The following is a 15,950-nucleotide window of genomic DNA, read 5'->3' on the forward strand; positions in this document are numbered from 1 at the left end:
CTAGAAGAGGAAAATGTGTTTGGCAATTAAAAAAAAAAGATGCTTTCAGTTTTAGTGAGTTTTTCTTTTCTTTTTTTCCCAAAGTTGTCAAATGTGGAAAAAAAGGGAAAGACATTTTTTTTTTTTTTTTTGCTTGCAGAGCTGGGTGTGACTATGTACATAAGATGTATATGTTTATTAGTTTATGAACATTGGATTTTGCCAGTTTTTGGGTGCTTCACCGAGTCTCTTAGGGCTCATGTTCCATGTTGTGACATTTACATCATTTACTCCTAACTGTTTCGGACGTCATCGATCACATGATCTTTCTTTAAGCAAACAAGTTTGAGTCTCCTTTCGAAGCATCAGTATCAGATCACCGTCTGGATGTGGTCTACCAAACGTCACACTTGATTTTCTCGCCTATTTGCTAAATTACGAAAAAAAAAAAATATTACGAGGATTTTTGAAATTAGCGAAAACCACTACGCTCACTCCCAACAAATCTGTCTGAAGTAGTGGATCATTCTGGTTGCCTCTAGTTTACGGGCGTGGCTCGGTCTCTCACCCTGAAAGGTCGCTGTCGATCACCATCTTCTGCAGACCCGAGGAGATGCTGCAGCCCGCCTCAGCCGGAGGGGAGTTCCCCTGCTCTAAAGACTGTCCGGGCGTCATCTGAACGCAGGACGGGTTGGACAGAGCGTTGTTCACCTCCCGCAGGACCCTGGGTAGAGGGCTGAGCTTGGAAGCCACGCTCTGCAAAGACAGACAGAACCACAGCCCGGTTACACCACATTGCATCCTCCTCTGCACCTCTCATTAGATTGAAGCTTTCTTTTAGTTTACATCTGCATCTCCCTCCACTGTGAAAATCAACCACCATCTTCGTGATTCATGCCCTGATTATGTAATCAAGTGATAAATTATTGATCATTGTGGGATAAACTTCCTCATCAAGGCAGAGCGTGATTCAAACCATCTTCTGTGAGCTGCAGGATCTTAATGATGGAAAGGCATGAATATTTACGTCTTTCGGTCTGGAAACCTCAACAGTTAGGTTTCATAAACATGTCTTCCTACGTCTGTAATTCTTCCCAGTTGAACATTTATGCTGAAGAAGATACCTGGTCCATCTGAGAGACCACCTCAGAGAGGAGCGAGTGCAGCGTGGAGAGCTCCCTGCCCAGATCGATGTAGCCCTCGAAACCCGCCGTGTTGGAGATTGTCTCTGGGTTTGAGATTTCCAGCAGGAAGCGCTGCATGTCACTCCACTCGTGCTCCAGGAACTGGTTCATGAAGGACATGTACTCCTCCTTGTTGCCAAAGCTGAGGGAGAACAGAGTTCAACCCCAGATCTGACAAAGGAGGTTTTTTTAGACTCACCGCTATGAAACCCAACTCACTTTGTGAAGTTGGCCAAGTTCTGCGTGACTTTGGCGATGAGCGTGAGTGTCCGAGCGGTGCGGTCGTCAGGGTACTCCTGCGTCAAGTTAAAGAGCGAGGGCGACATGATGGCCGGACAGAGGAAGCGCAGGAACAAGGAGGCGCTGATCAGACGCTCGCTGATGTCCGGCCGACCGCGGCTGCTACATTCCTGCCGCCATGACGCAAAAACCTCCTTTAATTCACGGGGAAAAAAGCTGGAAAAAAAAAAAAAAGTAAGGCCTTTATTTGATCTCTTTGGTCATTTGTTATTGGTCTGAAATGGTTGGGAAATCTGTCTTTAACTTTAGCAACAATTTATCTTACATAAACTTCAGTCAATCTCAGAAAAAGAAAAAAAGTAAAACACAAAATTATACCGTAAACACAGGAAAAACCTCTGATATGAACCACTTTAGTGGTGCTTTCACATCAGGACAATCCCGTAGACTTGATTTACAGTGATCGAGTGAGAAATCCAAAAATACTTTCATACTTTCACAGTAAATCTACCAAACCACATAAATGTTGACAAATTTATAACAGGTGGCCATTTGGGGGCAGTATTGATTGTCTATAAACAATCGGAGCAAAAAGAAAAAAAAAAAGCCCAAAAAAGTGGCCAATAACAGCCAGAGTATCACACATTGAACTTCTGCTTCATCTGCTTAAGCTTTCGTCACAACTGCCCTTACAGGTGGATACGGGCTGTCTGTGGGCAAAAATGGATAAATCTGTAAAGGCAAAAAAATTGCAAGGTTGTCAACCTGCGGGTGAGCCCGTAGAGCAAACATGTTCATGCACAATTATTCCTACGGGCGTGCTGTGTGATAGTGTCCCATGGTGCTCTTGGTTAGCACCTTGCATGGAAATCCTCCTGCCATCAGTGTGTGAATGTGTGTGTGTGTGTGCCTGGATGAATCAGGGCTTTGGGCCTTAACGAAGTTATAACCAGCCGTACAAGTATAATAGAAATTCAGGGATGTGTGGATGGTTGTTGTATCTAGTGGCAAATTGTTTGTTATGTTATGGACTGTTTGTGGGTGAAAACTGTGTAAAACTGTACGGGGCACACAGGTCGTGGACCGCCAGTAGAACAAAAATGTAACTGAATTTTTTTTCCCAATGGGGAAGCAGCCAGGGGACAGGTTGTCACTTATACAACACTCAAGGGAAAGTAAGGGTGTAGTGGGTGAAGCGGGTGGGATACGGGCGTTTGTTTGGACAACTGTCTGCACTCACACCAGGGTTCATTTGCAAGTAAACAGAAATCCTGTTTTTTTTAGACGTACAAGAGCCAGTCATGGAGTTTAAGTGTGTTTTTAAAAGAGTTTTTATCTGAATTCACACAGAGTCCTGAGTAAAAATGTGCCTGAGCAGACAGATCAGAACCAGCACGTCACGAACAGGCGGCAGCATTCACCAGTAGGACTTGATGATTTTGCAGAAGGCCAGCTCGCAGCACATCTTCAGGTTGCTCTGATGATCCGGCAGGTCACTGGAGGAACACTTGGAAGGATCCACCTCACAGTTCTCATCCGACTCGTACAGAGCTTTAATGAACTCACCTGAGGAAAATAAAAATAAAGACAATAATAAAAGCAAAACAAAAGTGCTTTGTTCATTTGTCGGAGAAGTACCAATGAAGGTGAATGAAAGTCATGAAGTGACAACAAGTGGACCTCTGTGACCCGTGAAGGAAATCAGGCTGATCTAATCTAAAGGAGAAATGTCTGTCCAAAGAGCAGAAATGTCATTATTTAAGTTGTTTACCTTTAAACAATGTTTTGTTACATTAATGCTGAGGTCTGCATGCACCGAGAACTGCGCAGTCAAGCTTGCAGCAGAGACAAAAAAAAAGTACTGAGTGCTTTTTAAAGCAGCTATCTTTATTTAGAAACTGAATAATAGACTATAGTTCTGAACAAGGTTGAGCTGGGGTGAAATCTTTACACATTAAACTTATTTTAATTATCTGATAATCAAGTTACACTTCAAAAAAAGGTTATTATGTGGGTTAAAAATGAGAAAAGTCAGCTTCATATTTCTGTGTCATACAGAAGAGATAAACCAAAGCAATATTTTTTAGTGTTTAACACTTTGAAATACTAAAACAGTGTCTAAGATGATCACACCATCTTTGTTTTTGAAGCGGTCAGAATCTCTTTTTTATTTGTTTAACATATAGAGTATCAAAGAGCCAAGGGTTTTTCTCTCCTCTAACAGGCAGGCTGCCTTTTAGTCGACAGCCTGAGGCATCTTCTTCAACTTGAGAAACGTTCCGCTTCTCTGAGGAAAACAGATAAAATGTCTTTACTTTTTTGACACGTCAACAGTTACAACCTTTCTTTAAAAAACAAAAAAGACAAACTGTGCGGAAAGTTCTAATTTCCTCTCTAGAACCATATTTCTTCAAAACTCCTGTTGAATGGCAGGAGGAAACCTAAAGCCGCCTTAAATTGAAGAAGATTTTAGCTGCTGTGTAGATTATTCATCGTGTCATTATCAGAAGAAGGTAAACAAACAGAGTGACAGCAAAGACAAAAGCAGAAAATGTTGCTAAAGAATTGAGTTCACAGCTAAAACGGATCATTCTGCAGCTGCTAAAATCTCACTTTTACCCTGAAAAACCCACAGGGTCAAATCTGGCTACTGGTTTTTATTCTTTTTTTATTTCTTTTTTCTTTTTCTTTTTTTGAGTGCTGTTAGTTGCCGCTACCCAAAATGTGTTAGCATACAATGTTTACACAGCGTCATGGCCCAGGGGCCGTTTGTGGCCCAAAAACTATTTAATCTGGATTATTATTCCAAACTGGAATAAATCATATTGATAACACTCATCAATGTTTTATTTTCTGGTGTGTCCCCATAGACGGTGCGCCACCAATAAATCCGACCTTTGCTTAGGTGCAGAAAGTGCGGAAGGGGATTAAGGCCATGGAGAAAGAAAAAAAAACAGGGCATAGAAAAATCTGACTTAAATCTCAGAATTCTGAGAAAAAAGTCAGCATTTTTATATGGATTAGGGCCATAGAGAATTTTTTTTCTTCTCCATGGGTCTAATCCTCTTCCGTAAGAAAGTTCTTCTAAATTTATAGTGTGTTGAAAGATTTCCTGTTTTTTTTTTAATGTTCATGTCGGACCTTCATTTTTTTCAATTATTTCATGAACGCAGCATTTCTCCAACGTTGCATTTTTCCCTGATGGACATCAACCTATAACTGTAATTGGCACTAAAATAAGAACAAAAGCCACAGTTTGGAAATAAAACCCCTAAAATGTGCTGTTTTAAAATATATACATTTATTTTCAATCACAATAAAAGCACATTTTCGTTCAGATTCCATGTCATTTCTTTCTCTGATCTGCTTTTGGTCGAGCCCTTTTGTCAAATTTTAGAACTCTTTGAGGCCCGTGAGACAAAGAGTTGTGCCGCCGCTGCCCAAACCTCTAAAAGACCGTGCAGTGCGATCTATAACCTGGACTTTAACATAGTTTGGACAAACGCTCACTACTGGATTTTTCAAACTATAGGTTACTTTTTTTCTTTGCATAGTTTAGCCATAGATGTCTCACATTTGTGGCCCCTTTTTTACTCTTAAAGACAAAAAAAAGGCAGAAACCTTTGAGACTATTTTGAGAGACTCATTTAGGATATTGGATTTTTGCAATTTGCTGATCTGTAGAATCTGGAGAGTTTCTGCAGGATTAAGTTTCCATGTCGTAGTAGTTGTACATGCATTATACGTACTAGGTACGCTTTTAAACATATTTTATAAGTACTTTGTTTCTTTCCACGCTCTGTTTTGTTAACCAAACCAGTTCAAAAAGGAGTAACGCTTCTGGGTATTTTTTTAAACCATAAAATGAGATTATTATGGTCATATGTGCAGAATTGACTTTAAATTTGTTCAACAACTGAACCTTAAAGTTTCAAATACTTTCAAATACAAATATTATGAGTATGAAGGGAAACTACTGGCTGCAAAGAGATGGGAAAAGTAGATGAAAGTGAGGAGATTAGCATCCCACTCCTACAACTTTTTTCAGATTAAAAGCGGGCACGTCTCCAAATCCCTGCATCTCTTACCGAGGGTGTCCTGAAGGTACTTCTGTCCCACCAGCTTGAGGTATTCCTCGATGGCCTTTGTGGCCAGCGTGTTTTCTCTGAAGATGAGGTGCTCGTTCTCCCCACAGCGGTCCACCTCGGACATCATTAAATCTGTGAGGAAATCCTGGAGACGACAGAAGGTCTCGGGTCAAAGAGCGGCTCCAAAACGTCATTGTGATGCTCCGAACCTCAGTCAAATCACACGACAGAGATGCTTCTGAAATTAATGCAGGAGTTCACACAAGACGAGTTTATTGCTTTCACTTTAGCACAGTAAAAAAAAAAAATCCATTAATTGGTCTTTTCAGAGTGCCTGCCCAGTCTATCGTTAGTAAAAAAGGAAGGAAAAGCAAAACAATCAATCTAGGAGCTGGAAACTCCTAAACTAATAGGTTTTATTTTGTCAAAACTCCCAACAATTCCCTGTGGGTTTATGAGCAAAAGCTGCCATCCACAACATAAAAACACAGCAGATTTTCCCATTATGTTGAACTATTCGAATGTCACAACCTGATGGAATCTAAAGGTGGCTTATTTGAATAATATGAAACATGCTCAGGAGTGACAGCACCTCATATTTAAAAACATTTTAAATGTTTTCCCCCAATAAAAAACTAATCAAAAAACTAATTTATTTCAAATTTGATAGCTAAACCTCTAAGAATCAAAAGTATTTAGTCAAAAGCTTTTTATGAGTCTTAAAATAAAATTTGATTGATTATCCACAGAGAAAAAATGTTCAGATTAAGCATATTTTCTGCTTTTATAATAAAAATTAGGCTGGCACTTCGTAAAAGATCAATCAAATTGTATTTTAAAAACACAATTTTTCAAATATAATATAAAGCAAACAGAAAACAAATCTTTTCTAACTGTTAAAATGGATTATATGATCCATGGGCAGGATTTTACAGGTATTCTGGGTTTTTTTCAAGGGGATGATGGGATTTTTCTAGATCTCAAATAACAACCTAAAAGCACATCCCTGCATCTGCAGATTCACATCCACAGCACATCCAGCCTGCATCAAAGGAAACCTCCTGCACTAATATGACTCATGTTTGCTACCCCAGAATAAAAATACATTAAAAATGATTGTCTGATTCATTTTAGTAAATACTTCAACAGGACTTAAATAATCATTTTTTAAACTGCTCATCTTTGCAAAATAATCATTGAAACATATGTTTTTTGCTTTAATATAGCTTCAAATTAACCATTTGCTACAAAAAACCTTAAAAAACCTAAAAGGTTGAGAACTTGGATACCTAATTTCCTCAGTGTGTTTCTGCTGTGCATAAATGCATATAAACAGCATAGAAAAAAATATGTTGCATTTATAAAAATATTTATATTTTTTGAGATTCCAAGGGAGAAAATTTCAAAAAAACATAAGCCTGTCATTTGTCACCCAAAACTGTCATTTGATACTTAAAGATTCAGATAGACGGAAACCCTAAAATATATCCAAAAGAAAAAAATAACACAAGATTTTTGCACAATTTGTCAATTTCTGTGCAAACCTTTTAATATTTAAACTGAATGCTCTATTTGAAAAAAAAGAGCTCTGCTATACCTTAAAGTAATTCTAAAAAAGGACATTTAAAAAAATGAAATGGGGAGTTGAAAAAGAAGAGTTGTGGGGATGAGTCATCTTTCCTTTACATCCCTTCAACCAACTTGTGCTCTCATGTAAGTCCCCTGGCAGCTTGTTAAACTCCAGAGCCAGCGTAGCAGGGAGACGGAAAGTAGACGAGTGACAGAGGCAGGGAGAGAAATGGGTGAAGGAGAGCAAGAAGAGACAGACTTCTGTCTTTAAAGAACGCAGGAGGAGGTGAAAGACAGCTCCACATCCGCCAGTCATCTGGCGAAAAGGATCTATGTGGTTCTGCGCTGCCGACAGGCGCAGAAAAAAACACACATGTGGGCATTAATGTACACAAGAGGGACATTTAATCTCAACAAATATCAAGTTTTTTATTACATCTTCTGGGTCTGAGTCTGTTCTGCTTCTCATAAAGACATTTATGTCTTTCGTTTACACAAGAACACAAAGAGTTTTCATGAATTTTAAATGCACAATTGTTGCAAAAACACATCCCACCCTCAAAAATCTGTAGAGCAAAGTTTCTGCAGTAGTTCATTGGAAATTGGTCACTGAGTTGTGGGCGGGACAGTTGCCGCAGAGCAACCCCGCCCCCTTTCCTCTCGCCGTTGCTGGGAGCTCGGAGCCGGGAGGTTGTGGCCCGCCCAGCATACTTTCTAAATCACGTAAAAGCTCTTTTTTGAAACAAAATTTTTTTCATCTGCTCCTGATTCACAATGATTTGAACAAATAAATACAATGCAATGTCTTTTATCATCAGAAGGAACATGTCATAAACACTAAAAAACACCATTTTCCATCTGCATGGGACCACAGATTTTTGTTTTTACAAACAAAAAAGGTTACAAAACTGACAAAATAGAAAGTTTTTCTGGCAGCTCAACGAACAAAACCACAACAAAGATGAAATAATTACAAAAGAACGGAAGCTCAGCTGAAAATGTGGAATATATTCGTAAAAAGTGAAAAAGTTTGAAATAATTTAACTTATTTTGGGCTTTTGTACTCTTATTGTTCTTGTTATTTTGGGTTATCTAAACAGCATCTGTATCAATCTTGAACAAAACTTTGTTTTTTCAGAGAAAAATAATTACAAAAACTGCCATCAGCTAAAATGTGTGTTCATACAGGAAGTTTAAAATATTTCACAATTTAGCATTGATCACTGAATATCACAGGCGACAGATTATAACGGCTCAGGATGAGGAATTCAGTGAATTATAAAGACATCAACTATGGCTAGACTTTCCAAATAAGTTCTTTAAGGGTCTTTTGCATACAACGCACAAGGTAAGATGTGGCTGCTCCTGTCTACGCCCCTCCAAGAGCCCAGACAACCCCAAAACCCACAGCACTCGTACGGGTCAACCCCCAAATCTGCCTTTTGTCTCTCTCCGTTTTTGCAGACACCGGCATCCTGATTTCTCTCCTTGGGCGTGTCTGCCTCTCCATTCACGTTCCTCTCCATCTCTTTTCACTTTTTCTCATCTCTATCTTGAAGGTTGGCATTTATATCAATAATTCGTTAGAGGTTTGCTGTGATTGCTTTTGCTGGATTAGTTAATAATGTATTGAACAGGAAGTCCGTGTCTAAATAAAAAGGGGGATGGTTTTGGGTCGCTGTCAGACTCAACGAAACGGCAACTATTGAGATGATGCCGACCTGTAGAGCCCAGTGACCTGTTTGAATCTTTACACACACCACTGTTTTTTATTAGTGCATAAATATTAGCTCAGATGTAAAGTAGTGCTGCTCCAATAGAGTATGTTTTGTAAATTCAAGAGGTTTCAAGGGTTCTTACGGTCTGTTATATTTATTTTCTTCTTCTTTTTTTATTTTTTTATTACCGACACATTTACTTGTGAGTTCTGCAATGCAAATCTACTTCTCTGTTTCTAATGTTTGCACATCGTAATGCATTTACAAAAGAAAACCTGTTCAATTCAAGAAAAACAAAATCTATTAAATTAGATATTCTGTTTTTCTTCGTGTGCTTTCTGTACCAATAGTTTTTCAGCACCTGCAGTGAGCAACATACAGCAGAATAATCAGGACAATCCATTAAATATTTCTAGTTTTCTGCTGCAGCATCTAAATGCCCACAATCTCCATGGCAACCAGATGTGTCCGGCTCGCTGTACTGTAACTGCACAGCATCTCGCTGCAGCAGCTTGCTTCTCAGCAGGCCTGCATATATAAAAAACAATTTTTTTTTGCTGTCTGTAAAAAAGACATTCAAAACTTTGAAGAGGGTCAGGAAATGGGTTGCGATGAGGTTACCATGGTGACACATGGATTCAGCTTCGCGACACAAGGAGTCATCAACATAAATGTGAAAACTATAAATCCTGTTCTATTAAATAGAGTCAGAGAAAAATCTTGAAGTGATATTACTGTTACACTCTATTTAAAAACCCATTAGATTTATTACGTTTTTTTTCCGTAAATTATCATTTATTTAACCACAAATGAGCAGCAAATGATTTTTTTTTTTGCTTAAAAAAAGGGATTCATATAAAGATATTTTTAAATTACCACCATAAAATGATCCATTTGGCACCAAAACTAGTGAAATAAAATGAACATTAGAGCTGTCAAACATGAGGATTTCTCTTTAAACAAGTGTAATGCACTGGTCCTGTACCTGCTGCAGACAATGAACACACTGAATAAATAAAGATTTCTGTCTCTACACTGCTTTATCCTCTCCTGGTGTTTGTTTCGGTGGGGCTGACATCAAGAAAGGGGCTGGACTGCAGGAGATTTTTCCATTTCCTTCTGTTCGTCTGGCTACTTCAGTCAGGTCAGGAGTGAACTGTGGTGACCTGCGTTGTCGGAAGTGGAGCATATTCGAGCCGTCAAGCGTGCTATTGGAAGCACAAAACGTATTTCTTTTCTCATACAAGCTTTAGGAGTCGAAGCAACAAAACTCCTTGTACTTTTAAAAAAAATGTAATTTCCCTGCTTTCTCCAGCTGCTTTGATTGGATCTCTATATGTCACCTTCTGGATGAATCATAAATTCACTAGATGTTGGAAGAAATTATTTCTTCTTTCGTGCCATAAATCATGAACAGTCCTCCTAAGATTTTGCCTCTAATGAAATCCGACAAAATAACCAAACTGTTTCCAGGACTGTGATTTACTGATCCAAACTTTAGGATTCAGATTCACAAGCTTAAAAAAAAAAGTGTCCAGAGACTGGCTGGACTCCCCCAGGTTCCCTTCTGTCATCCTTCAGTGTTTTCCCTCCTAAACCTCCACCACCACCACTCCCTCAGCTTCAGTGCTAATAAGGAGAAGTAGATCGCTCTCTAACACGCCGTCACATCTCATCAACCAAACCATGCTTAGAAAAAACCCCAACCCAGTGTGCAGGGAGATCAGGGGGAGGAGATAAAAAAGGGGTGGAGTTTGTCTTTAAAATGACCCTCATCCAACCAAACTAAGTTCCTTTTTAATATAAGGCAGATATATGTCAAGAAAAAAAGCCGTAAAGTTTTCTGCTCTTCAGAGTCTTATTTGGATCGTCTTCTGAGGTATTTCAAAAGCGTTCCCAGTGTGTTTTTTTATTGCGATGCTGCCATTTTTAACGAAAATCAAAAAACATTTTCTAGGACATAGTTTCATCAGAAATTCCCATCTGAGTTGTGGGTGGGATTGTTGAGGTAAAGCAACTCCACCCCCTTTCCCCTCCCTGTTTCTGAGAGCTTTCTGTTTACACGCTCCCCTGCTAGCTTACAGCCCCTCACACCCCCAATCTAAAGCTACGTTCAAGTGACCACTTCAGATGATCAATCTGTGTAAAGGTTTGTTTTGGGCTTCTGCGTACAAAACTCTTAGTGGCCATTGATCACATGTTGAGAGGTAAACCAGGTTGAACTTTGACCAATCAGGGACTCAAAATTTGGTAGTGATGTATGGATGGCGTCCCTTTCAATTCATGGAAATGCCAAGTTTTTGAAAATTGATCACAGAGAAATGAATAGTTACGATATATGAATTATATGACACACAGTCTTTCAGATATCGGAGTACAGCTGTAAAAGAAAAAGGTCTGGAGCAAGATTCCCAAGATTTTTACCGCTTCGACATTTCGCACCAAGGATCTAGAATCTGGTAGCGACGGTCCAGTGTGAACGCCATGGGGTAACGTGCATTCGAGAATGGTGTAAATGTAGCATCACATTACTAGAAACAAAACAAAAACGGCGAGCACTATTGGAGCTATCCAGCTTTGAGCCAGATGGCAGATCAGACGAGAAAAACGAAGGAATGCAATGAAAACGAATCTTAATTTTCTTCATATATGTCCTCCATCAGAGGAATGCCACACGAACATGTTAAAAACCCCGTTTTCATCTGAGTTTTTTAAGATGCAGCAACGTATTTGGCAGCCCAAGTCTTCTGGCTCAAAGCTCTAACCCCGAGGAGACGGCATAATCAACCAGATGACGGCTCTCTTCCAAAGTTTCCAAAAATGACGCGACGAATGAGACATCAGGAGGCTGTTGGTGCCATTCATCCTCGTGTTCTGCTCGCAAAGTGAGTACAGAAAGTCCTCTAAAGAGAAAAAGGAGAAAAAAGTACAAATCTGGCCGTTTGTTTTTGCCTCTGCTCTGTTCTAATGGTAATACAAATCAGAATGACAGCAGCAAAAAGCCTTGAAAGGATATTTTTCTAGCAGTATTCGCCTGTACCTGAAAAACAGAAGCAATTATTTGATTTACACCACATTATCTTGGTTTAATGGCGTATATAAAACAAAAAATTAACATGGAACATAGCAGATATGCAGCAGGAATTCAAATTTATTTGTGGTATAAATGTTTTTATATGTCCATCTTCTTCATGTTTAAAAGGTAGAGAGGGGGTCTTGAGAGCTTCTGAAGTTTATTGCCAAACACGTGAAAAAGAAATGACCAGTTGAAGCTGGTAGGTTCATGTAAACCACAAATGTAAATGGATGGATGGAAAATGAAATCTGTGTTCTGCTGCAGGTCTGGAGACGGGAAGGAACCACAACATTAACAATTCCACTGATGGATGATCCTGCTTTTTTTGGCCTCAGGTAAAACTGAGAATGGATTCAGGGTGGAATTAAAAAAAGAAATGAAATAAAGAAAGCCTCTCCGTCCTTTGCTCTTCATTGGGTGCCACCCCCGGTCTCTCCCCGGAGGCCGGGGGCTTGTATTACAGTAATATGGCCTGCTGCGTTTCCTGTGAGGGTCACATTGGGTTGATGGGGAGAGGACTGGGAGTGTAATGGAAGTGGTTCCTTCCCCAGCTGCAGATGATTTAGAAACAGGAAAAGCTGAAAGGTTTCCTGACAGAGCTGCTTGAGCGCAGCATCAGCGTGGAATGGGTCTGACCGGAGGGCGCCTTACAGCGAGTGGCGTCAGCTGCGAAAAACATCGTGTCTGCCGGCGTGTTGGGGCTGGCACTTCCTGGATCTGTGTTGGTTTCCGTGCATCTCTCAGAGCTGAAACCACTGAGTCAATAAGAGTTTCTATTAGGTTTAATTTGATTTTGTGGCGAGCGTCTTTTTGCTATATCTTTGTTTAGATTTCAACTGAAAACAGCTTTGAACAAAACACAGCTTTAAACACAAACCTTTGAATCTTGTTTGAATCTGCACTTGTGTTCCTGCCCCCCCCCAAAAAAAATTGCCCCAGTTAACAAAGTCGCCCCATAGTCACTACAAAAACCCAATCTTTAAGTTATTAAAATAGGGTGCAGATGCAATTTTTATGAAATGTCCTGAAGAAAATGTCAACTGTTATGCATTTTAAATAAATATCACAAGAATTCATCCTCAAAAATATCAGAAAATATGAAAAATATGGACAAAAGAAACTTTATTTAAATGCCCCTTTGCTGAGTCGCAGTACTTCAGAGAACATAGAGCAAAGACAAAGGCAAAACAATGACCAATTCAGTCTTTATCTTTGTGAAACCTGTTTTAATATCTATATAAAACATATATGCTGATTAATTTTCTACAAAATATCCTAAATTTATATTTAAAAATCCCAAATCGATTGCTTTCCACACAAACTATTCCCAACTGAGTGACTTTCCCCCTCTGATTTTCTTTACGAAAGTTATTATTCAGTCTCAGATCATTTCAGCTGCAGTATAACGAGCCATAATCTCGATATCTGGGGAGACAAAATAACATTTTCAATGAGTTATTGTCGATCTTTCTTTTAAAATGAGGTTTCAACAGTTTTAGTGAGATGAAAAGGAGTCTATATGTTGGGAAGCAGGAGGCCAGAGCAGCTGCCTGTCCCTCACTCAGACATATTACAGTAATGTGACCATCTGTCTGAGGCAACCTGCTCAATCACCATGTCAATGAGTGTTAATTTCCACTTTGGCACGGTTTTTAGCACTGCAGCCCGTGTAGGACAGCAACGGAGTGGGGGGGGGACATCATGACAACGAAGGGGTCTCGCAGTTTCGTAAGGAATCTGTTTTAAATTTTAAAAACCTATAAAAAAATATTAAAAAAATAATGGCTTTGTCTTGAAAACTGTTAAACGACAGCTAAACAGAGCAATCACAGCAGTCTTAGTGCTGATCGATCGGATCAATGTAGAAAAGGAGGTTTTCTCTCTGGCACCGTGACCTGAGAGTGTGCTGCTGCAAGGTGATACTAGATTACAGCGGATGGGCTCTCACCTCTCCTCCATCACTCCATGCTGTCAGGAGTCCATCAATAATGTAATTATCTGGGAATTATTGAGCAGTTTAATTACATGTTGTCTCATAAACTCACGTCATCTGAGCTCCGCTCTTAAAATGAACAGGTTGACATGAAGTTTGATTTTAAAGACTATTTTTTATTTGTTTAAATGAGATAAAACAACACATATTTTCTGTTTTAGAGTTAGTGATGAATTGTCAAAGCTTGTTGTAGGGGCGCTGATGCGTCTTCAATTATTGTTCCAGTATAATCACAGCAGAAGTATCCTGTAAAAACTCTTGAGGGGCAAAACCTAAGAGTTTGAAAACCTCACTTAGTCCTCTCAACGGAAGCTTAATTCTCAATCTTATTGCCTTTGGGCGACAAGGTTAATCAAAAATGCCGTCAAATATTTTTTCCAATCACTTCATAAGCCACTCCCGGCTATAGAGTGACCTTTTGGCCTCGTTTTTTCTAACTAAACCAGGGAAAAAGGTTCAAGACAAAGGAGGTTTTTTCATCATCAGAAGCCAACATGAAAAAAAAAGACCCAGAACAGAACAGTAAACAGCCTGTTTGTGTCATTTGTCACACCACGTTGAGCCATGGTGCACCAACGGAGCAGCTGAAGAATCCCTGAATGAGGAGCTTGTTGTTCACAGAGGCAGAGCAGCAGCTTGAGATCCCTTTACCAGACAAACAGACGTCAGAGAGGGTCCGTCCAAAAGTGGACTGGTGGGATCGCTGAAGCACATTCCTGATGAACAGAAACAAATCCCTGCAACTAGACACTCGAAAAGTAGAAATGAGGTAGAAATTCTATTGATTTTTAATCTAATAAACTCTCTGGAGCGTGGTTGAAACATTGAGATGATGAAAAAGTTCAGGCGAAGAAAAAATGTTAAAATTCTCTGTCTAGATCAGGGGTGCTCATTACGTCGATCGCGATCGACCAGTCGATCTTCAAGAACATGAGGGTAGATCGCAGGTCAGCAAAGATAAATAACAAAAAAAAAAGTACTTCTAAAAAATCCACCAGCCAATCAAAATCCTCACTGAGAACATAATTGACATGCAAAACGGCCAATCAGACATCTTCTGAAACATACGTCACTGCACACGTGTGTTTAAATTATCTGAACGCAAATTCTGTCTGTCATCAGAAAATCGCTTTCCGTCCCGCGGCACATGAAGTCCCCAGCAGAAGACCACTCCGGACAACCAGAGTGTTTATTGAAGGATAAGTCTTTGGCTGCATGGTGGTGCAGTGGTTAGCACTCTCGCCTCACAGAAAAGCCCTGGTTCGAATCCTTTGTGTGGAGTTTACATGTTCTCCTCGTGCATGTGTGGGTTTTCTTTGGGCGATCCGGTTTCCTCCCACAGCCCAGAAACATGCTTCATAGGTTAATTTGTGGCGTTAAATTGCTCCTAGGTATCCATGTATGTGATCGTGTTGCCCTGCGACTGAATGGCTACCTGTTCAGGGTGTATTCCATTTCTGTCCAACAGTAGCCTCATGACCCTGAAAGGGGTTCAGCGGGTTAAGAAGATAAATGCCGTGTTTTTTGCATCGTTTGGTTGGGGGTGCGACTTATACTCAGGAGCGACTTATATGTGAATTTTTAGGTCATAAATAGATTCATTTGTTTGATATTTTCCCACAACCTGTTGCCATTTAGCAGATGTTTACCAATAACAACCACTGGAGAGCGCTGTATATGTGCGTATCAGTATTTTCTACTGACAACAGCGCAGAAGAAGAAGAAGAAGAAGCAGCTGTGTCGTCCAAAAACAAGAATCTGATCATTCTCCTTGTGAACTTTAAGATCTTATATGAATCTAGAAATTTTTTTTCTTGCTTTTTCTTTGTCCTCCCTCGGACTAATGCAGGACAGCAAGTCCTTAAACTGGGTCACAGAGAGGCAAGTAATACTGCTGATAGCCGCCGTCATTCAGTTGTTGTTCAGAAGCATCAGACTTTTCTCCCAAAAGTGTGACTTTTACTCCAGTGAACCAAAATGATTGGGACCCCTATCTGGTATGGCTCCCTGCATGTTTGACCCCCAGGGATCTCTTTTTGCTCACGCCTTGAGCACCCATAGGTGCATGCATGGATGTCGCCGCTGCATGGGGTGAGCAGGGCG

At 39.9% G+C, this 15,950-nt stretch overlaps 2 protein-coding genes across 9 annotated transcripts in view; one reads left to right on the forward strand and one right to left on the reverse strand.

Annotated features, from left to right (window-relative positions):
- ttll11 (tubulin tyrosine ligase like 11) overlaps positions 1 to 2,836 on the forward strand; it is a 48,244-nt gene extending 45,408 nt beyond the window's left edge. The window contains exon 12 of the transcript XR_002874249.1: positions 2,754 to 2,836. The gene's annotated coding sequence lies outside the window, so the exon portion shown is untranslated. The remainder of the gene's footprint in view (positions 1 to 2,753) is intronic.
- dab2ip (DAB2 interacting protein) overlaps positions 1 to 15,950 on the reverse strand; it is a 153,674-nt gene that overhangs the window by 15,309 nt on the left and 122,415 nt on the right. For all 8 annotated transcript variants that reach the window (XM_023960457.1, XM_023960456.1, XM_023960454.1 and 5 more), the window contains 5 exons: positions 5,492 to 5,636; positions 2,825 to 2,969; positions 1,383 to 1,619; positions 1,104 to 1,305; positions 548 to 735 (listed from right to left, as the gene is read on the reverse strand). In XM_023960457.1, coding sequence (XP_023816225.1) covers positions 548 to 735; positions 1,104 to 1,305; positions 1,383 to 1,619; positions 2,825 to 2,969; positions 5,492 to 5,636 — 917 coding nt within the window. The remainder of the gene's footprint in view (positions 1 to 547; positions 736 to 1,103; positions 1,306 to 1,382; positions 1,620 to 2,824; positions 2,970 to 5,491; positions 5,637 to 15,950) is intronic.

The sequence above is a fragment of the Oryzias latipes genome, chromosome 12 (assembly GCF_002234675.1).
Source record: "Oryzias latipes chromosome 12, ASM223467v1".
NCBI lineage: Eukaryota > Metazoa > Chordata > Actinopteri > Beloniformes > Adrianichthyidae > Oryzias > Oryzias latipes.